Source organism: Lepidothrix coronata, unplaced genomic scaffold (genome assembly GCF_001604755.1).
Source record: "Lepidothrix coronata isolate B3197 unplaced genomic scaffold, Lepidothrix_coronata-1.0 Scaffold60, whole genome shotgun sequence".
Classification (NCBI taxonomy): domain Eukaryota; kingdom Metazoa; phylum Chordata; class Aves; order Passeriformes; family Pipridae; genus Lepidothrix; species Lepidothrix coronata.
This window is the reverse complement of record NW_016690240.1, coordinates 3799825-3823125: the sequence shown is the minus strand read 5'-3', so window position 1 is coordinate 3823125 and position 23301 is coordinate 3799825. Positions and strand designations below refer to the sequence as shown.

The 23301-nt window shown below is 40.3% G+C and overlaps 1 protein-coding gene across 2 annotated transcripts in view; it reads right to left on the bottom strand.

Moving 5' to 3' along the window:
* Positions 1–557: 557 nt before the first annotated feature.
* The window catches only part of TUBGCP3 (tubulin gamma complex associated protein 3), a 57597-nt gene continuing 34853 nt past the window's right edge, over positions 558–23301 (bottom strand). The window contains exons 14-23 of one of the 2 annotated variants that reach the window (XM_017817386.1): positions 19492–19681; positions 18068–18203; positions 17199–17267; positions 16249–16384; positions 15311–15399; positions 15049–15180; positions 14526–14666; positions 13846–13962; positions 11585–11622; positions 558–978 (exon numbers count right to left, since the gene is read on the bottom strand). In XM_017817386.1, coding sequence (XP_017672875.1) covers positions 858–978; positions 11585–11622; positions 13846–13962; positions 14526–14666; positions 15049–15180; positions 15311–15399; positions 16249–16384; positions 17199–17267; positions 18068–18203; positions 19492–19681 — 1169 coding nt within the window. In that variant the 3' untranslated portion in view covers positions 558–857. Of the gene's footprint in view, positions 979–10488; positions 11623–13845; positions 13963–14525; positions 14667–15048; positions 15181–15310; positions 15400–16248; positions 16385–17198; positions 17268–18067; positions 18204–19491; positions 19682–23301 lie in introns of those variants that run through there. The other variant, XM_017817385.1, reaches the window with a different exon arrangement.

Genomic DNA, 23301 nt, shown 5'->3' with positions numbered 1-23301 from the left:
CTTTTCTGCAAACAAAACCAAAAGGATTCCCTCCTACAGTATCTGGAAATCAATATAAAAATAGGCAAGGAAACAGGCAAGGAAAGACAAATAAAGTTGTCTTGACAACTCAAGATATCTTCTAACACATCAGAAACTACAATTTCCTTTGACACTACTGAGGTTTTAACTATAGTTCTTAGGATATTTCATATGCAATAAGGTCACTTCTGATCTGCTTTTACAGTTTGCTCCTGTACAGTAACTATAGAATTTCCCCACTAAATGACTGTTATCTGTAATATTAACCTTGAAAACAAGCACAGAAAGAAATTAAAGTATGTAAGTTTGTCAGAAATATATCACAGTATTGAAAATGAGCATAACAACGTGCTTCTTAAGATGAACATTAAATTTGAGTCCAAAACTCTTGGCTCCAACCAAAGTTATTTCAAATAGAACAAGCATATATATAACAAAGATTTATATTTTCTTGTTAAACAGGAAATGGTGCTTTCTATAAACAAAAGAATATGTGATTTTCTGGACACAGACCCAAGTTACAGTGCAGAGAGCTCAGAAAGCTTCAAACAAAATTGGCATTTGCTTAAAAAGATGATTTAACAAGTTGATTGGATGAGGTTCAATCAGCCCATTTAGTCTGGTAATTCTAGAAACATCAGTGTAAAAAACTCTACTTTTTTTTTTGGTTTCTGCTATGCAGTGTCACACAATCACATGACTGAAAACATGTTGTCTGCAGCAATGGTAGACACCGACCACAAACGATTTGGTTGCATTATGTCAACACTGATTGCTGTGTCCAACAAGAGGTTCAACATCCTTCGGATACTGAGGTGCAGTCCTTAGCAGCTGGGTCACATGTGTGAGCTTCGCCTGCCTCTAGTGCCCAACGACACCCGCAGCCTGGGCTCTCTTGCTTTATAGTGTTCGTTGAAGTCCAGTCTAAAGCTGAGGAACCGAAGGCTTTCATCAGAACTGGTTGTCAGCAGTTTGATCTTCCAACGACTGCCACGTATGTCAGAGTCTCCAGTGCAAACAACTCAGTCTTTTAAAGGGTGTTGCCCCCTTGTCACTGCCTTGGGACAGCATTCAGGACCCAACCTGTGCCAACAGGAGACTTCACCTTGTTTCCATGTCACATGTACAATGCCAGCCAGGCCAGCACTAGAGCACTGCTTGCTTCAAACATACCTATTTGATGTAGGCTGTACAGTACAAGTGACCCTCCAAAACAGCTGAGACTGCCCATCTGCCCCAGCCAGCTTCAGTGAATTTCAAGCAAAACCTAACTAGTCTAGTTACTGCTAGCAGCTCTCCAAAAATTTGACTCAATTTTTCCCAGGGCGGGAGATGTGCAACATTTTGACCCAGATGGCAAATTTCTCACAAATGTAAAGCCTCTATGCCAAAGGCCAGGATCACCACAGCCTCCAGAAAGGGTCACCAATACTTTTTATCTGGGGACACTGCTGACTTCCATTAGACCTCAACATGAAGCACTGAGCTCCTTTTGACAATGCAGCTGGTCCTTTAGCAAGGCCACAGTTCAGCCAGGTGGAAAGTGGAATTCTTAATGATAGAAAAGGCCACAACATAATTAAAAATACATGGCTGTTACAAGTCATAGCCTTATCCTGAAAAACCATAGTTCATAAACAGCACACATCAATACTTTATCTGCACTTGGAATCTCAACTCATAATTCATATAAAAACCAAAGGATCCTGGACTACGAGGCCAGAGCTCAAAATGCATCATTTGCAATTCTCCGCTGTCCTCTAAAGGCTGCTTCAGGAATTTCAGTCTCTGAGTTAGAAAAGCGAAGTGCTTCTGCTCTGTATCCATGAACTAGAACACAGGCCAGTAGGTCCAGGAAATGTGAGAGGTTTATGCAGAGCTTCAGGTGCAGCTCTGCAAGCCGCTGCAAGAGATTGGTCTGACCACAGACACAGAGACCACTTCTGTGAGGTGTGTGATGCTCCACTGGCAGCATCTCTGGCTCTGGCAAGGGGTGGGGTCAGTAAGATTTCTATTATTCTGCGCCCTGATACAGTTCATTCTGCTGGTGAGGCTTGGAAGTCCCTCAGTATGTCTGGGTGCCTGCTACAAATAGTAACGTGCATCCATGTCAGCTTGCCAAAACTGAACTGAAAAATTTGATCTTGTCTGGCACCTTCCTGCTGCAGTCCGAAGGGGGGATAGGACCGTGGCACAGCACGGGTCCGGGACACAAAGGAGGGTGTAAGTAGAAACCTTTATTCACACGTGCACGTGGTCTTTTATCAGCTCGGGAGGGGAAAGGGCGAGAACATAGGGCGGAGCATGAGACAGACAAGCGGGGGGGACAAACCAGGATAGGGATATGGGCAAAAGGGGGAGGAGCGGGGGAAGCAGGGAGCAGGCAAACTCATGACAAGCCTGGGCATGTCCAGGCTGTGCACTGTGTAGTGTGAATACAATGAAACCACATAATAACAGTAAAGTCCATATAATAACCGTAAGGTCCATATAATAAAATCGTGTCAATTGCTGTATGCTTTTCTCCATGCCTGGAACTGTTCCCATCACACCTTCCTGCCCCTTTCAAAGTGATTTTGAGCTCTTTATTTATAGAGGAGAAAGGTCAAGATTAAAATAACTGTAGTTACATAGTTGCCCATTAAGAAACCCTATAGTTTACATCACAAGCGCCTGTAAACTACTTCTATGCAGCTATTTTTTCTGAGTCATAGTATTGCCCTTTAATGGTCTTAATTAAGGAAATGGTAACATTATTTGCTTTTGCTTCCTGGCTACCATCAAATTACTCTTTTTTGTAATTATTTCCTATTCTGTTATTAATGTATGTTTTGCTCTTTTCATTTGCAGGAACTTTCTTTAGATTTCCAAAACTTTTTGCCTGTGAAATGCTGGAACCTGTGCATACATTCTAACTCTGGGATAAGTCTGGGTCTGAATCTGGTTTTGTCTTAAACTTTAGTTGTGTTAATACACTTGCAACGAGTGGAAGTTCTGCTTTTCTGATTTATCAAATACCATTTAGACCCCATATTTTATGTTCTCTTTATGCTTTCTGTTCGCCGCTAAATGGTGCAATTGCTTGTTTTCTAAAGCATGTTGGTTTCTTCCTTTTCTACCCATTATAATATGCTTCAATTCTTATTTTTGCACACCAGGTTGTTAAAGGAAAACTCCCATTTGCCTTTTTAATTACTGTTGTAAGCATGTCTGTAATTTCCCTCTGTTCCTTTACGCTCTTCAGCACTGCTCAACAGAAACAAGAGATAAAATTCAGTACAAATATCCTCTTTTAAGGAGTGAATGTAGTGCCTTTTAGAAAGCAAGGCAGAAGACTGTTCTTTGCCTCTCTCTGGGTAATTTTTGAAAAAACTTTAAAGGGTGATGAAGTGGCCTTGAGTAGCTTTGGGAATGTTCCCATTGTAGAAGTGAGAGGCATCCTAGATGCCTAATACCTCGTTCCTGTGGCATGTATCTCAAATGCAAATAATTGGTTTTCATTTTCTGTGGCACTTGAAGATTTCGTACATGGGCTAATCATCTTGTGACAGCTTTTTCCTATCATATCTTTTAATATTCAGACTGATGGTAATAATCACTCCAATTGCATTTTCTATACCCTAATGTTTAGCTAACTTAATTGCTGGTCTGATAACTTCTGGAGGAAAACATTTAACATAATTTGCTCCACAAAGAGTTAAGTAAATTAACTGCACAGTGATAGAAATTTCACCTCCTACACTCCTCAGATTTTTCTTGGTACATTTTTCTTTCTCTACTCTTTCTTTACCATCTCTTTGGTCACCATTTGCTGCCTTTCAGGTTCCCTGCTCTCTTCTCCTCTGTCCTTCTCTGCTTTTGTGAACAAATATCCATCGCTTTGGTTTCTTTAACTTTCCTGGCCTCTGTGTTGACTCTGACCACATACACCGCTGGTCAGCTTTGCCATTTCACCCGCACTTGAGTCTCTGTTTTCACTCATGTGGCACTCGGGTTTTAGTCCAATGATGTTATGAGAGAATGTACAATACTGGGTAGTCAAAGGGTAATAGCAAAAAGCTAACTTTGGAACAAAAAGAAAGAAGATAAATACTGATCGAGGCACCTTTGTTACTCTTTTGGGGAAAGAGAGTAAGCATCAAGTTAACTCTTATGAGTGATTATGATGCCTCAAAGACTACATCGGACCAAGCTAACAGAAAATAGTTAAAATATTACATCAGGGAGCCTGTTCCTTTAGAGAGTCTGAGTGATCCATACCTTAAATTCATAGTATTCCTTGTCAGTATAAAAATAACATGCTTTCACTTTATCTTAAAACTGGTTCAGCAAGCCCTCAGAATGAAATATGACTTGTTAAATCAATGGCTGTAGAAACTTTTCACTCTGAACAATTGCAGACTAAGAAAGAGAGCGTTTTACTTTTGACTGTTTATTGTTATCCTTGGTACTGTAATTTTGTTTTGTTAAATAAGGTAGAGCAGGTGATGGTCACAATGCCCTTGTAGAAACCAGACAGAATTATTTCCTCTGACTTCTGAAACAGCAGGTTCCTTTATCTGTCCTTGCTCTGCTTGCCAATATTTTTGTACATCTCTTGCAGCTCTCCCAACTCTTCTGCCTCTCTCCAGTTAGCAGAATTATATTAGAGGTTAAAGTGGTATTATAGGTTTCAAGTAGCCAAAAGATGATTTTCAAAATTAATTAGGCACTTTGGAGAAGTACCTGAGCACCTTTATGTGAGTGTGAAATATGTTCTGTCATCTCTGAGGTTGCTCATTCAGGCGAAAATTGAAATGAGTACAAACGTGCACACTCACAGCTTGTTCCTAGGTCAGCACCAGCAACATTCACAAGGTGAAACATGCAAGGTCACAGAGGACTCCAATCTTCAAGTCTAGAAGTTTTAAATAAAGCCCTGATTTTCTGTCCAAATATCTCCTGTGAACTTAAAGAGTGTCCTCAATATTGAAAATCATTGTTAGATGTAGCATACTGGAAGTTGTACACACTAACCAAAAATAACCGGCCATTCTTGATAGGAATATTATTTTAAAAGGTTGAAAAAGTTCTTCTCCAAAATACAGACAGGATATGTCACATGTACATATGACAGAAGGAAGACAGAATCCCTCCACAACTAATTTTAACAAAATAAATCAAGTAGATTCAGGCTTTTTAAACAAATACTATGCTCCTATGTAGAGCTGAGAGACCTTGGCATTTATTCACAGCATCTAGTATAAGAAAAGAAAATCCACAGGGCCTTGACAAAATAATTGAATCACTAAAATAAAACTGGATTATGACTATATTCTGTCCTTGATCTCCTACCCTAAGCCTGTAACTAATTCACTGAAAAATACATTATATCATGAGCTTCTGCATTTCCTAGTGAGTGCTTCTAAGATACTAAATTTCATCATACTGCACTGTGAGGAAGTCGAGTGGCTGTAACTTACAGAGGGAGATAAAACTTTCAGGGGCTGGTTTTTAACTTTTTATTCTTCAGAGTGCATATTGGTTAAGACATATTTTCTCTGTCAGTCAGCAGAAAAAATATCCCTTGTAGTTTAAAAGAATAAGGCAGAAATACTTTGCAGTTCTTTTCCTTTTAAAGTATTTAGGATATTGGTAGCACCACACGGGTAGCCCTTCACCCCAGAAGAGTGTTGGACATTGTGTAACATCCTAAGATGGGCAGTAATTTTATTCTCAGTTTCTGCATTTCTACTTTTAATGTTTCTCCAAAATGTCTTTAGGCCTTGTCAACCCTGAAAAGGAGGGGGCTGAGCACGCAGGGTCAGTTAGCAATGGCCCTGGGACAGGATACAGAAAAGAGGAGAAGCTGTGCTTTTTTCAGCCTGGAAACATGGTTGGAGAGACAAAGCCTCAGCTCTATTTGTATTTTCAGACACTGTAGCTCTAACAGCAAAACATCGAAATTACCAGCCAGAAGTGTGCATTACATAACTAACAAAATAAAAAACAGCCCTGTATAGTAAACATAGTAAATGTGTTGCTAGGAATTATTCTTTAACATTGATTTTAGTATATAACCATTTCAGTGTTAAAAAAATAAAGTAAAAAGGTAAAAATCTCATATATTTCTATTAAAAAATGTACCTGAATGGTGCTGCTGCCACCCACTGCAAGGAAAGCCACTTGTGCAGTTGCAGCAGAAGGACACTTGACAACTTTTACTCTAAGTACACACATTTATGTAGAATTTAATATTGGTCTTCAGGCACAAAGTAAGATAATTTCTCTCTCATTTTTGTTAGGAATTGCTGAATCCAGCAGCCTGACAGAGGTGAGGCTGTCACAGTTTCATGGCCTCCGGTCCAACCAGTCGCAAGGCTCAGGATGCATCCCCCACAGATAGGCACATGCACACAGAGCACATGTACACACCACATATGTATTTATACACTGCTGGCAACACAGGTCAACACAGAACAACATGCAGAGCACTTACATGAACACAGGCAGCACCAACAGCTTCATCCTGCTGAGCTGGATGGAGGACCATTAGTGGGAGATATAGATATATTAGCGGGAGATCTATACATCTGTATATCTCACTAATACGTATTGTATGTGTATATATATATGTTACTTATAAAAATAAGTTTTTCTGCACCAGGTCAGTGAGAGAGTAAGGGTGCAGGGTTCTTTCTGGATGCCAATAATAAGGGCCTGACAAAAAACAACTTAAAATAGCTGCTTTAGTATGGCAGAATAAAAGCAGGAATATAAATAGGATAAAAAGAGGAATACAGGTAATAAGTAAAATTTGCTTCAGATGCTGGCACCCTGCCTTTGTGCAGCACCAGATGGAGCCTGGATGGATTTTCCAGTGATGCACTACACAGGTCCCATCCCATGGAGGGTTCCTTCTTCCCACCACCTGGTGTGCAGGATGGGCTGGCACAAGGCTCTCATCAGGTTTCCATAGAGCAGCTGCTCATGCTGACACTCAGGCTGCTCAGTCACCAAGCACAAGGCCCTGTAGAGCAGACATATCTGTTCAATATCGCTAGTTCCTTGAACACACCACCTTCTGCAAGGCTCACAGTGCAAAGGTGGACCTCTCCAGCAGCTAGGCTTACAGGCAGTCCAGCCAGCAGCTGATCCCTGCAGCCTCTCATCTCCGGATTCATTCGTCCTCTCACTGCAGGATCTGCAATTGCTGGCACCACAGGCATACCTGCCACCCACAGTTCCACTCCAGTTGCTGCACTCAGACCCCGGTTACAAACACAGAGGAAAAGGGGAAAGGAATTTAGTAAGGACACAGGACAGATGAAGGGCAAAGATAGAAAAACATAGTGAACAGCATCCTATTTACAAACAACCAGCCCTTTTTATCTGCTTATCCCAATATTTTCCCACACTTTGTCCTTCCAAAATCACTTTTAGGCCACCTCGATAAATCACTGAAGAGAAAAAAGTGAGCTGGTTTTCCCAGCATTCTTAGTTGCATGGCTGTTCCACGCAGTGAAGCATTTATATGAACAGCACAGCTAGCTGTGGGCAGCTCTGTAGCATTTCTCTTGTGAGAGCTTTGTAAAATCAGTGTCCTCCTTTACACACATGAAGATTCTTACAGGAAAGCCATGCTTTGTGTTGCAGAGAAGCAGCACTAAGTAATGCTCACAGTGCCCCAAAGAGGGAAAACCCAGCTGCAGGTGAAGGTAAAGAATAAATCAGCAGAAGGGAACAAAAAAAAAAAAAAAAAAAAAGGAAAAAAAAAAAAAAAAAAAAAAAAGAAGGGAAAAAAAATAAAACTACCATAAAAACCAAAGACGGCATCATTAGCTCCTATCCAATTCCAGGGGATCTTTCAGCAGAGCTGGTCCAGTTATTTCATGCCAGGGATTCAGAATCTTTCCCCCAGCCTGGCAATCAAGAGCATTTGAGTGTGGCAATGGCTCTTCCAACACCTACAGGTGTGGGCAAAACAATCTCTGAGAAGGAGAATTGATCCTATGGCCTGAGAAACTGAAATTCCCAGGAACAGTTCCCATCCAGTTTTAGGGGATTTTCTCACAGAGCTGGAACAGATTATTCTATGACTGTATTTATTGATGCAACAAGTCACAATTTTCTGCTCAGTTGAGGTTTTAGTGCTCTTGTATAAGGTATTATGACAAGGCTATTAACGCAGTTATTTCCAAGCCCAAAGGAAGATCTAAGTATTTATTACTCAACTTTTGATCCACCCTCTTGATGATAATCTGGCTTTAACAGTATAGGGGCAAAAAAGGCTCACAAAGGTTCACCTTTTTTGTCTGTATAATTTTTTCACTGCTTCATCTTCCTTGAAAAGGGGTCATTGGCTTCCCCAAGCTATCCTTGTTACACCAGTTCCAACTGTAAGATTGGAAGATACAAAAAACTCATGTAGATGGAAATAAATGTAACGGCTGCCAGGTTAGGGGATAAGAGACTGGTCTCCACCCACAAAGGAGCATGAGGACAATGGCAGGTCCCCACTGGCCCCTTCAGCCTGGCAGTCAGAGCAACTCCTGCAGCAGTGAGAACTCTTCCCAGATTAACAGGTCCCTGCAGAATCACCTCAAAATGATCATTCCCAGCACAGCCACTACTGTGGGTTTCCTAGTGTCCAGGTTTTGGTAGTAGGGCACTACAGAGGTGGCTTCTGTGAGAAGCTGCCAGAAGCTTCCCCCATGTCCTGCAGAGCCAATGCCAGCCTGTTCCAGGAGGGATTCGCCACTGGCCAAGGCCAAGTCAACCAGGAATGATAGTAAATGCCTCTGCGATAACATATTTAAGAAGGAAAAAAAAAGTTCCTGGGCAGATGAAAGTTGCAGCCAGAGAAGAGCAGAGTGAGAACATGTGAACAACTCTGCAGACACCAAGGTCAGTGTAGAAGGAGGGGGAGGTGCTCCAGGGTCCCCTGCAGCCCATGGTGCAGATCATGGCAAGGCAGCTGTGCCCCTGCAGCCCATGGAGGATACCCACACTGCAGCAGGTGGATGCCCAAAGGAGGCTGTGACCCCGTGGGAGGGCCAAGCTGGAGCAGGGTCCTGCTGATCCCTGAAGAGAGAAGCCCATGCTGGAGCAGGTTTTCTTGGTAGGACTTGTGGCCCTGTGGTGGACCCATACTGGAACAGCCTGTGCCTGAAGAACTGTACCCTGTGGAAAACTGCCCCACACTGCAGCAGTTTGTGAAGAACTTGCCCATGGGATGGACTCACGTTGAAGAAGTTCATGAAGGACTGTCTCCCATGGAAGGGGCTCCACAATGAAGTAGGGGAAGGACTCTTCTCGCTGAGCAGCAGCAGAAACTAACTGTAACCCCCATTTCCTGTCTCTCTGCACCATGGGGTGGGGGGAAGGAGGCAGAATGTGTGAAGGAGGGGTAGGAGGAAGGTGTTTTTAAGATTTATTTTACTTCTCATTCTCCTGCTCTAATTCTGTTACTAATAAATTTAATTAATAACCCCAAGCACAGTCTGTTTTGCCCATGACACTAATCGAGGAGTGATCTCTCCTGGTCCTTATCTCAACTCACAAACCCTACGTTGTATTTTCTCTCCTCTCTCCAGTTACAGAGGAGTGATGGAGAAGATTTGGTGGCTACCTGATATCCAGCCAGGGTTGACCCACCACACCACATACAGGTAGATTCATTTTGGTCCTCTAGTTCCAACATGGTGCTGTCTCTCTGGCCTGTGGATTGGCTAATGATAACATGGGATCATGGAAAATGTCTCTCAATGCAGTGGCCAAGAGTGTCCATGCAGCTAATTGTTTTTCCTAACAGTTTTGCCCAAAACACAATCACATAAGCTTTGTTGTTCTTCCAGACTTTACAAGAACAATACAGTCCAAACACACCTACAAAAATGGAGTACTCCTGCCTGTCACATGATTTGTCACCTTGTGATGCCAAGATCCTTCAGCTTTCCTTTGGCACACCAAATATCACAGGCTTCAGAATCCATACTTGCTTACAGCTGAAGTGCTGCCTGCAAGTACACCCGATGAGAGCAGCTGCACTGGGAGGTCCTCTAAGGCACAGGGATTAAAGCCTTACATGTTTTAACAAAAGTAAGGATTCTAAGGCCTGCACAACAACAGGAATCCTTCTGTCCAGACGGGAAAACAGCTAGTCCAGGGCTGCAAGTCAGTGCATCATCCCCATAAGAGTTCACTTCCATCATAGCTCACAGCAGCCTTACCTGCATGGCCTGGCAGGTGCCTCTGCTTCCCAGAGGTTCAAGCAGATCAAGAGCAAACAGTAAAAAAGGTCACAGACCAGGCTGATCTGAGGGTAATTGTTAAAGAACTGCACACAAGCCTTGGTGTATATAAGACTAGTACCAAAATCCTGTAATGGATAGGGATCTGTAAATCATTACGTTCCTAAGTGGAAGCTTCTCCTTTCTTACCCTGGAAAAAAAAAATCAAAAACTTTCAATTGCAAAAAGCAACAAGTTTGAAAGATAATTGTGGTTTTATTTTTCTAAGCTTGCACTTGTGGAACATAATAAATGACCTGATATAATGACAACTTTGCAAAAGAAGATTCCCCCTTTCCCCAACTTCTGGGCAGCAATATATAAATATTTACAATGAAAAAATAGGAAAGACAATGAAGTCAACATTAGCCAAGTCAGTTTGTTTCTACATATCTGATTTTGAACATTAATTATTCAACCTTAACCAACACTCTCCTTTACAGTACTGAGGCTTTAACTTCATTTTTTAGACCTTATGTGCAACAGATGCACTCCTGACTCTGCTTCTATAGTTTGTTCCTGTACAGTAACCATAGAATTTCCCCATTAAATTTTTATTCCAAGTTTTTAACTTTGAAAACAACAAAAAAATTAAATAAAAGTTTATGTCTCCTGATACAAAGTTTCTTACACAGTCAAACACATCACAACATTGAAAATCAGCATAATGAAATGCTGTATAGCTTCTTAAGTGGACAATAGGTCTGGGTCCTGATCTTTTGGCTTTAACAAAAACTCTCTTCAAATAGAACAAGTACATATAGAAAAAATAACCTTCTTATTTTCTTGTTAAAAAAGGAAATGGTGCTTTCTATAAACAAAAGAATATGTGATTTTCTGGACATAGATATAAGTTACAGTGGAAAGAGCTCAGAAAGCTTCAAACAAAATTGGCATTTGCTTAAAAAGATGATTTAACAAGTTGATTGGATGAGGTTCAATCAGCCCATTTAGTCTGGTAATTCTAGAAACATCAGTGTAAAAAACTCTACTTTTTTTTTGCTTTCTGCTATGCAGTGTCACACAATCACATGACTGAAAACATGTTGTCTGCAGCAATGGTAGACACCGACCACAAACGATTTGGTTGCATTATGTCAACACTGATTGCTGTGTCCAACAAGAGGTTCAACATCCTTCGGATACTGAGGTGCAGTCCTTAGCAGCTGGGTCACATGTGTGAGCTTCGCCTGCCTCTAGTGCCCAACGACACCCGCAGCCTGGGCTCTCTTGCTTTATAGTGTTCGTTGAAGTCCAGTCTAAAGCTGAGGAACCGAAGGCTTTCATCAGAACTGGTTGTCAGCAGGACCAAGAACTGCTGGACGATTCCCTGAAGGAGAAAGAAAAACCCAAGAGACAGCTAAGGAAACATCCCTGGTGTGTTTTGCACAAGAATGCCAGGTGGAGCATAGACCTAATAAGGTGGCAGAGGGAATACAGGAGAAGGCAAGCACAAGGGTTCATATCCAATTGTTAACAAATCAGTTATGCTGGATTCATTCTTTCTGCAAAAATCCAGAGCTTCACTTTATCTTCCAATACCTACCACGCAAATCAGAGACTCAGTGCAAACAGCTCGGTCTTTTGAAGCATGCTCCCCCTTCCCCATGCCCTGCTGGCACTCTCCATCTGCCTGAAGGTTCCCAAGCTGCAGAGGAGATGCCTCTGTGCCACTGTCCTGAAACACCAATTCAGGACCCAACCTCTGCCAACAGGAGACCTCACCTTGTTTCTGTGACACATATACATGTGTCACACATGCTTCATATACACATACACATGCTTCAAACATACCTATTTGATGTAGGTTGTACAGCACAAGGGGCACCCCAGAACAGCAGAGTGTGTGCCCATTAGGGCAGTCAGTGCTACAGACCCAATGACTGGACTGTGTATTTGGAGTGGTTTTTATGGAGGACTTGCACTCTGCGTGTGGGAGTACACTTCTGGATGCCACCTTCCCTTTTGGCTCTAGCCAAGAGACTGCACGAGCCCCACAGCACACAGGAAGGGAGAGGACTTTAGGGGGATGAGAAGACTCACTTGAAGAGTTCATTCCTGGTCTCCACCTAAATACTCATGTGGACATGCCCATAACTAGAGCACTCCATTACTTCCAAAGATGACTAAGGCTGGCCAGGGAAATCCTGCATGGAAAATCCATAGAAGGGCTCAGCAGGAATACAGTCCAAGCAGGCAATATTGCCAACTTGTAACAGTCCTGTAGAGCACACAAACTACAATTTATTTACAGCCTACACTTGAACACTTTGCCTCTACTTCCTTCTGGAAGTGGGGGCGGGGGCAGGGAAAATTGCAATATTTGGACCCACCAGCAAATTCCTTCCAAATCTAAGCCCTTACATCAAAGCACGGGATGTCTACAGCCTTCAACAAAAGCCACTGGTGTAACTGCTCTGTTTTGCTTCAAACTCTCGTGTAAACCAAACTCTTTTGACAAGGCAGCACTCCATCCAGGTTAATTAAAGCTTGGCAAAGCTATAGGCATTACAGAATAGATTTGATGCAAAACACCAGACAGGAGGCCTAGGAAGAGCTCTGCACATGCTGTACAGCTGCAAAGTCTCAGCTATAACTGTTAGAAACAATCAATTGTCCACTCATGAGATAAAATGAACACATGGGTAACAATCCAACAAAATCACTTCAAACTCACTCATTCAGCTAGAAAAACAATGCATATTTGCCTAAATGTGTATTTATGCATATAAAAACCAAGAAAGATACAAGAAATACCAGCAGCAATAAGGAAAAAAGCAGGCTCTACAGCTTCAAGTCAAATTCAGTATCAGAATTTTTTAAAAAAATCTTAACTTCAGGAATGTCAAAGGAGATAAATAGTAGAGGTTAAAAGGTACATCACATCGTGAGTATCTCGTGTCAAAGTCAAGAAATGATTTGGGATAGGGTTTGTTTTTCAGCTGACCTGAAAGGCTGCTGTGGCAGAGAGTGCTGTGTCCCTCACATTGCTTTCTGAAATGCTTTTCCTGAAACCTAACAGCTGATTTTTCTGGGGAATGGGAATTTCCCATTTAGTATCAGATTTAGCATCAGATATAACAAACTAAGACAAAGCCAGAACAAATTACCATTAAAGAAGACAGTCTGTGCATGTTCCCCCAAACAGTTTATCGGTGAGCTGAAAACTAAGTGTTAGGCCTTTAACAAGAAACTGTCTGCAGTCTTTAATAGCAATGACTTGCAAAGACAGTGTGAAAAAATGGAATGCAGAAGGAATTCTATTTTTTATCCCTCAGATTATACCAAAAGATAGCTATTACTTCCACTACTAGAGGAAAACGGAGACTTACATGAAAAAACTCATCCTTTGTGAGATGAACATAAATGATCACAAAACCTTTGACTACTAAGGAACAGTGAATACAGGCTTCTAAATAGAGAAGAAAAAAATGAAGGCCTAGATCCACAAACTGCACACATGAATACATAAGTTACACCTACTCAATATTTGAAATTCACTTCTACACATCAAAGCTTAGCATATTTAAAAAAAATATAATCTAAGAAGCACCTGGTAAAAGTGAGTGAGTATTCGCAGCTGTGAGCACATTTTAGGTATTGAGTCTTGAAATTCTTTCATCCTCTTGCTCTCTTCTTCCTCTTCTGATGCAGTTACACCCCACTTGCCCTACAGAGAGACCAAATGAGTTAAGAGGTCAAACGTTACACGATGCAAGTTGCTAACTGGGCCACCTTCTGCCCAGCTAAACCATCATGCTTATAAAAATCAACTATTGCCAAAGAAAGACAAAGATGGAGCCTCCAATATTGAAACTTTCAGTCCCTGTGGTGGTTGTACAGCACATGAAAGAAATCTGATGTTAGCAAAGCAGGCAAGTCTCTCACCAACACTGCATGTCCCATAGACTGACAGCATGAAGGCAGATATGGAGCTCTGGCATTTTAAGCAAAAGGCTTCAGAATATTAAGGCCTTTTTCATTTACTTCACCTAAAAGAGCCCCAAATTTCTCATCCTCTAAAGTCCACTAGAGAAATCTTACTCAGAGATTTTGGGCACAACAGAAATCAAAACCACCAATCACCAGTTTTGTCTGCAGTCACTAGCTACTGCTAATGACTTCTACATCTGTCCCAAATACACTTTTTATTTTCGGTGTACCTCTACATATCAAAAGACAAGCATATTTGCCCCAATTTGCTGTCATGTTCTAGTAATATCCTCACCACACCTCAAGCTCACGCTGTTTTTTCCTCTCTTCAAATTGCAACCTCAGTTGCAACTCCTCCAGAGCAGCTCTGTACATTGCATCTTGGGCATTCTGGAGCTCAATGATCTGATCAAAAACTGCTCGAAGCTGGTTGAGAAGTACCTGTGAGACAGTCAGACAACAAAAAAATAAAACAATTGTACAGCAAGAGTTTTAAGTTACTATTATTCTCCAGAATATGAGTAAATAAAAAAAATCTTTTTACACACAGCTGGAGAGACTGTTTTGCAAAGCCCTAAGTCAGTGGCTGCATAATCACATAGCTTGTTAGGACCAAAACCAACTGGCCCACATTGTAGCAAGTTTTATTATCAACATGTGTCACCATGTCTGGGCAGTAGGTATAGAACTTACCATTATAAAACCTTATATCAAAGGAAGAAAAATTACTTTTCTCTTTGTTCCTACAATGTCAGAGAAGGTGGTTCCTAACACATAAGCCAAGATCATAAACTTACAATTGAATGCAAAGGAGAAGATTTACCCTTGAATCACTATCCAGCAAGCACCGAGCTATGATTGTGTCCAGAAAAACTTCATGAGCTGCAATGATATGATCCAAGTCCTGTGCTTGTTGGACCTTGTTCCAGAGTTCATCCCATGAACATTCAAGCACCTGAAGCAATGATTCAGAATTTGGCTGTTTTGATTTGCTAGATGACAAGCTCTTTGAAATTTAAGAGACAACACACAGAATATTAAAAGCACTTCATTTTTAAGTAACTAATTGGGTGGATAGAGTATACCTCAAATGTAATGTAATACTGCATTTGATGAATGAAATGGACCATTTCTGATGCCAGAACGTGACACTGATGCAGCACCCCAGAAAGCTCTGTAAAAAATTCAAAGAGATGGCATATTAAAGACTGCAAGGACAAGCACAACCATATATCAGCTTGGTAAATTTTTTTCTACCAGATTGAATACTCCATAAAACAGCCACTAATCTTAGACAGCAGCAGCAAGATTGGTTGGCAACAGATGAGCAAAGAACATTGCAGCTATTTTTTACTGAAAAAATGTAGATAGATTGGAAAAAATTTTCAAGAGTGAGCCATTACAGATGCTGACAAATACAACAATCTCCACTGAGAAATAGGGTCAAAAAGTCCCAGTCCACTAAACATACACCAGAGCCACTACACTTAAGAATTTTCCTATTTCTTCTCAAACATCTTTCTCTTCTTAGCCTCTTCTGTTCTTAGCTAAACAAAAGCAAAGGGAATGAATGAAAGTAAAACTAGTAAATTCCAAAGTGTGCACATATGAGACTTAACAGTTAACAGGCAGCACAAGAGAGAGGGTTATGCAGGGTACAAACAGGAAGGCATCAAAGAAGATGAATAAAAAGGGATAGAAGAGTGAATAAAAAGGGATAGAAGAGTGAATAAAAAGGGATAGAAGAGTTACAGTCTCACAACTGAGGCAGCATGAAGATACCTATATCAGTGCAACTTTTCAATTCAGTGACCAAGCATTAAAAACAAATAGGAAAATTCCACTTACAATAATGTTATTTTACCTTCCTCATCATTCATTAAACAGCCAGTCAAGAGGAGCAAAATACAAAATTTATCTGTCCCAACAGACATTTTTTCCCCCTCTTAATACACAGTTTAAAATAAGATGCAGTCATCTAAATCAATTTTCCAAGTACATCATCCATTTGGGCACCTCTCACCTGGCATACTTTTCAGCAGCTTTGCATTGCACATGTGCCCCTTCCATATATCAGTAAGGATATACTCCATTCTCTTCGCTCTCCAAAGGAAATTAAATACTCTTAGATAGTGGCTCATGCACTCACGTGTAAACACCTACAAAACAAAGAAAGTATCAGTACAAATTTAATAGACATACCATATGTTCTGAAGTACCAAGAACCTCTTCACAGTCCATCTTATCTGACCCATGCAGTTTACTGGTAAAACTTGTAAAAAAGGAAAAAAAAATCCTGGAAACCCCAGAGCTTTTGGAAAGATCTTTTCTTGAGAGCTGAACAGTTTCCTAACATTCAAGCAGGCAGAGGGCACTGCTGGAAGTGTAAGAAGGGGTGACGATGACAAAGCCTGAACACTTAGCTCTTAAAACTACATATGAAGATTCCTTCTGCTTGTCAGACTCACATTTTGTCCTATTTAAAAAGTTCTTTACAAGTTCTTTACAGAGGCTAAATGCATTCTGATCAAATGCAGCTGACTCCTCAGTAGTTCTAGTGAACACTACCTATCAAATGCCATTTAGACAACATAAATACATTCTCTTCAAACACATTCCTCCTCAAATATATTCTCTCCTCAAATATATCCTGGTAAATTATCCCAAGTTAGCATCTACAGTCTAATAACAATGAAAGAAGAGCACTCCATTTATCAAGTACTTGCTAAAAACTGCTGGAACAAATGAATTACTAATTTTCAGTAATGATTGTTTTAAATGCAGTTTTTCAGCACTCACAGTTAACTTATAAGAATTGGCTTAACTGTTTTTACAAGGGGGACATCCTAGACAAAAAAAAAAAAATCTCTAATCTTACACTGCAGAACAAAAAAGATTATTTCAATAAAAAGATATTCAGCAATTCAATTCAATACCCAAGACACACTCACAGCCAGCAGTATATGACATTACCGTTGCTATTGGCCCATCAACATGATAGTCCAAGCTGAAGACATCCCATCCAGTGTCTCCAGGAGATACCTGTAATACAAAGATATACTACTTCCAGCACATATTCAGAACATACCAGTGCTGAAGACCAACTCTTGCTTAGTCTTTCATCAAAGGCCTATGAGAACACAAGCATCCACATCAATAAGAGATACAGGAGTTCCTTATTGAAAGTAGTAGATTAAGCAAAATTAATCAGAGTTTGATACATGGGTGAGATTCATCTCAACCAAATGTTGATGTTTGTAATGTCAGTGCTTCTTCTTTGAAGCTAGTAATGGAAAATGAAGGGAAGGAAAAACTTGTTGGGCAGGACTACAGACTTATTTCAGATGCTACAGCTCTTCACAAAACTCCCACCTCTGAGACTGGAGCTTTCTCATTAATTCCAGTTTCTTACCAGAGGTCTCTTTCATCAGTTGTGTTTTCATTGCTTCCTTCTTCATAACTACAGGCAGAAACACACACTCCAACCAGCCCCTCCCCAACCCAATTCTTGTAAGAGCAACAGCAGTAAGACTTGTTTGCCAAACCTCAAATCAGGGCATCAAATCCTGTTAGTCCCCAAATACTCAACTTCATATTGTCAATGGCTGTAAACACACAGCTTGAAACACAAATAGATAATAGACAGGAAACAGGAAAAGACGACTTATTAAATGAGGTTTATATCATTCAAAGTAAACTTCAATGGAAAGGGGGGGGGGAAATGTGTTTATATATACATATGAAAGTTTTGTTTAATGCAGATGACTGCATGTACACACACACACACACACACACACACACAAAGGTGTGTTTCAGGTCAGAGTCACCATTATGCAACAGACCTCCAGAAGTCGAACATCCAGTCGCTTGAGAATCTCGGGATTATCAAACTGGGCATTCGTTGCCCTCACTGCTGTTTCAAGGATTCCAGTTAGATTATGCTGATATAAGGTTGTAGCTGGTCGTGCAAGCTCTGGCCTGGTGGTTATGAAACAAACAGTCACAGCATATTACTGAAGTATTCTGCAGTAGCAGTTCAGTAGTAACTGCAGCACATAGCAAAACACTTTTCTGACAGACATTCAAAACTTCTCATATTACTCTTTCAGTCTTATTCATGAAGAACATCAATGAGCAAAATATTTGAGCAGAGTATGAACAGAATACAGCTATTCATATGCAGCTATACTCCTGAACATCACCATGAGGAGTAACTTCATCCTCAATTTAATGCCAGTAATTTGAAGTTACCAGGATTACTAGCTTAGCTATTTTGTAATTTGAGTTGCATTCATATCTAAAATGAGGCAGATTACATCTTTAACACACCAAACCAGTAATTCCATTTCAGTTTTGAGAAACGTACTGATAGTTCGGGCTTAGAAGTGCTGACACCACACAAATCTACCTCCTCTATGTAACTTAAACTATTCAGAGTTGCAACATGCAACTCTTGCACTCTCTCTCTCCCTCAGGATAGTACTGAAAGACCTCTCACTACATTTGCCTCAAATATAATACTGACTCCACAAAGCAACCCTATTCTGCTTAACATCAATTTTCAGTTTAAAAAGCATGGTCACATATGAATCATCACCAGATGATTTTGATTTACAAACAAGTTAAATGAAGCTCTATTACAAAGCTTGCCCTCTATACCAAAGGAAAGCTTTGGAAACAACATTTTTGATAAACTAAGTTTCACTAGTAGCATTAGCATGTAAAAGCAGTGAGCATGCAAATATACTTTAAGATCTGAAACCAATAGTTGTGGGTGCACCTGAGCGCTTAAAACAGAGGGCAGTGAGGCATCAATTACATTTTTTAAATTGCATTAAAGGGTTTTGACACAATGTTTTGGACCAAACAACTCCAAAATACAGAGGCCTAACATTCCCAGCGATGCTCACTAATGGTATCACTAGAAATTTTCTGCTTAAATTTGCTCTCACAAGAGCAAGAGAAATGCTAACATCCTTGAGGCTGTCTGTCACAGGGCAAGAATAAAGATAACTATATTAGTGCAATTTTTCAAGACATTGTTAAATAGTACTGTATATACCTCTTATCAAAAAGGAAGAACAAAGTTTGAGCCTCGGGGTAAAAGAAATTAAACTGAAAATAGAATTTAAAAGTTATTACTCAAAGGTTTAATTGAACAAGATACTTGGAGGGTCTTTGTCCAAAAGCAAAACAGTTTCTGTGCTGATCATGCACATTTGGAAGCATCAGAAATTCAACATAATTACTCTCCCAATTCTCTTACTTGAGCAAGTCCATTAAATGCCTGATGAAGTCTCCTTGACCAAGCAGTAAGTAGCGCCTCATGGCCTGCATATGTTCCAGTAAATTGTACTTCTTATTGAGAACATCCAGCAGGTATTTGCTCGTCTCAAAATAAGCTGCATCAATTTTCTCTTGGAAGGCATTTTCCAGATCTGTGAACAAATCAGCAGCTTAAAAAAAAAAAAAAAGAAAGATTAAAATTACATTAGTAGTTTTTCAAAACTGTGGTAAATAAGCTTTGGAGTTGAAACATGCAAACAGACAAACTATTTCTTCTGATCCACTATATTATACACTTGGCATAGCCAAAGTGAAAGCAAGTCTAAAACAGCCAATACTTCAACAGTATTACTTTTAATTAGTACTTCAACAGTATTACTTTTAATTAGTGCCCAGCTTGTACTTTCCAATAAGAGCTCATACTTTTACACTGAGTCATCACTTTTACACAAAGAGTTGGGATTTTCTAAGCTTGCTGAAGTACTGCAATTTACAAAATCAAATAATTTGAAGGAGATCTAAAAGCTCAGAGTTAGGGAAAAGCTTTGTTGGGGGGATCTAAATCAGAAGCCACTTCTAAGGCAGGGGACTGGGGGAATAAATCAAAGAATCAGAACGTCAGAACATTCAACAGAAAAGAGTTCCCATATATGAGAGAATGAGAGAAAATGGAATATGCTTCTGTTACCTGGGGGATGGCCATCAACCTGATATTTTCTTCTTCAACTTCAATGCATGGTAATTTGGGGACAGAAAGCAATACATCGCCCTTTAGCGGGAAGCTTATTTCACTATTTTCTACAACTTATTAAGGCAGGGACTGCAATAAAGCTGTCATGAGATAGCAAGAAATGTGGCCTCTTCAGGCAACATGGAGCAATACTCCAAATAGTGGATTTTCAACTATCATAAGATTCAGACCTTCCACAGTGTTAAAGGATTACTTCCACTTTCAATGATTTTTAACTACACAACTATTTCTCTAAAGGTAAAAAAACAAAGATCCAGATACCAAATTACTGTAGGACAGTGCACTGCCTGCTCCAGGATTAGTCTCAACCTGCACTGCAGAAAGGAAAAAATTAAAACCAAGTTTTGTGTTGTTCTGATGGCATTCAGCCACAGTTAATAAAATGTTTATAAACCAAAGAAATAAACAGTGGTTCTAATACAGAAGTCACTCTTCAGTGAGGAAAAATTCACAATGTCTAGCTCAATGACAGTCCCTGAAGTTTCCAAGTTCTCATTCAGTAACCAGTGAAGCTCTCCGTAAGAAAAAAGTGCAATAATATGCAGAGATGTCAAAGAGATGACACTTTTTACAATACTTTGCTATGCTCAAAATCCCTACACTAGGGGAATAGTACATAGTCAACACGCATCAGACTTAGGGATGTGAGAATTAATACAGCCTGCAGTAAGGAATCCTCCAAGGCCCCTTTCTAGTAAGTGACAGCAAACCAAGACAGACAGTTCACCAAGATCTCTGCCTACTCTGGTGAAGGCAGAGATCTGGTGTGATCTGACAAAGCAATTCTTGTATTGCTCAGGTAAGGAAGCATGCAGCAGTGCTCCCACTGTTGGCAAAAAGGGAAAAACATCAGTTCATGCAAATGCATTTGTGTCACTGCTACAGGACAACAGGGAATCCCCAGAGAATCCCCAGTCAATTCTTTCATCTGGTCTTTCCTTGTCAGCAGATCCCATCCACTTTACTGCTCTCTTCAAAAGACGGGTCCAAGCGTGGCTGCTTGCATGCACAGTGGCACCAGCCACCTGATCTGCCACATGGCTTCACTGCTGGCTTTAGAGGAAGAAGGAAGACCTTCCAGAAAGGGAAAAAATCCCAGAGTTTCATAGATAGAACACAAAAAGCTACAACACCCCAATGATCTTTTGCAAGTGTCTTTTCTCAAGAAGCAAGCCTAGCAGGCAAAACAAGAGAGGGAACAAGTCAAACCAAAACCAGTTACAAGTTAACACCTTCAGCTACTAGACCCAAAGGTTAGGCCTAGGACTGGCTCAAAGCAGAGGCGAAGCCAACAGGCAATTTCCTAACTTGCCTATGCCAAGCCTACCATGTCACACATGCTGGTCCTGCCTCCACTCAAGCAGGGGTGAGCAGATGTAAGGCAGTACCTATGGCTGAGGACACATGTACCAGTCTCAATCTCTTACTGTCCCAAACAGAAAAAAAAGCCCTTCCCCTCTCCTTAGTACTGCTCTGTTTGCCTTGAAGGAAGTGACCTGGCCACAGTCCTGCATCTCAGATTGGAAAATTCAATTTTACACAGGTACCTGTAATGCACCATGTCTGTATACACACACACACCAGCACAGGGAATGCAACATTCCTGCTTGACAGGTAAAACTGCTAAAAAGGTTGTTTGCATCAACAAACAAGAGGCCTAGGCACAAGTTTTGAAAACTGGAAAATTATATTAGCACACTAAAAAGTCAGAAATGGGTAAAAAAAAAAAGGGTCAGACTAGAAGCATTAACATAAAGCTCCATGAGTTGCTAATGAAGGTAGCATATAGTCCATTCAGAAGTCCTCAAACTGTGGACAGCTAGATGTGGGAGCTGCCTCTTTTACTATCCCTCTTCCCCAAATGCTACAATTCCCTGTCAGGCAAGATGACTAACTTTTACACAGTTTTTTATCTGACTTCTGTTTTAATACATGTTCAGACCGTTTTCTACACCACGATTACTTCAGCATCAAAAGGAAACCAGGGAAACACGAGAACTAAGGTTCCAAAGCAAATGAAAGAAATAAAACACAGTCAAACCCATGAAATGGTCAGATTTTAAAAGAGAAAAAGCATCCAGGCTGGCATCCTAGCTTTCCATGATCTTATAATCAGTAATGATCTGAAGGGATGCTCAGGATATTGTCAGATGGCACAGATAAGCAAGAAAGGAAGCATTTCCAACACCACAGACATAGCTGTTCTTTCAGGATTAAATGGGTAAAGTGACCTAAACACAAATGGAGTTTCATGCAGAATTAAAGCAGTGCAATACCATGAGGTATTCAGGTTGCAGACCATGAGCTCAGCACACCTTCAGCACACTGTACATAGTAACATCTGTTTCTAAAACTACACTTCTGTCTCAAAGAGTTATTCTCAGCACTTAAGATAATGTACTTGCTTTGAAGCTCTTATCCCCTAAATAATAGGAAACATATATTTGTGCACATCTCCCATTCAACCAAGGAGAGAGAAACATGTGCAAATTTAAAAAACAAATAATAATTTATGGCCATAAATCCTGCATAAAGTGCTGAAAGTAGTGTCACCAAAGAATGTTTTTTCCTTTTTCAGGAGTAGCTGACAAGATGACTGTTCAAATGCATTTACAGCCCTTATTCACTTAACCCTGACCCCTCTCTGCACTTTAACTATATCTTTGACTAGGCAAGCACTTTATGTCGTATAAAAATCACATTATTAGATGACATTCTTCCAGACATGAATGGGATTTTATTATTAGAACATCTTTCATGGAGATGCTCATGCTAGAAGTCCATGCTGTGAACACCTAACATAAAAATTAATCCAAGGTTAATGCAGAGGAGAAAAAAAAGACAATCCCACAAAACCAAGCTTCAAAGTCATATGTAATAAAGTTATATTTGAGTACAGGAATAACAGAAAATACATAGTACAAGCTGTCAAAGTGCAAAAAAGCATGTTCTTAGCAAACAAGAACTTGACTGAAAACCAAATATTTAGATCAGAGAAATTATCCCAGTGAGCCACACCTTAACAATTAAACTATCTTT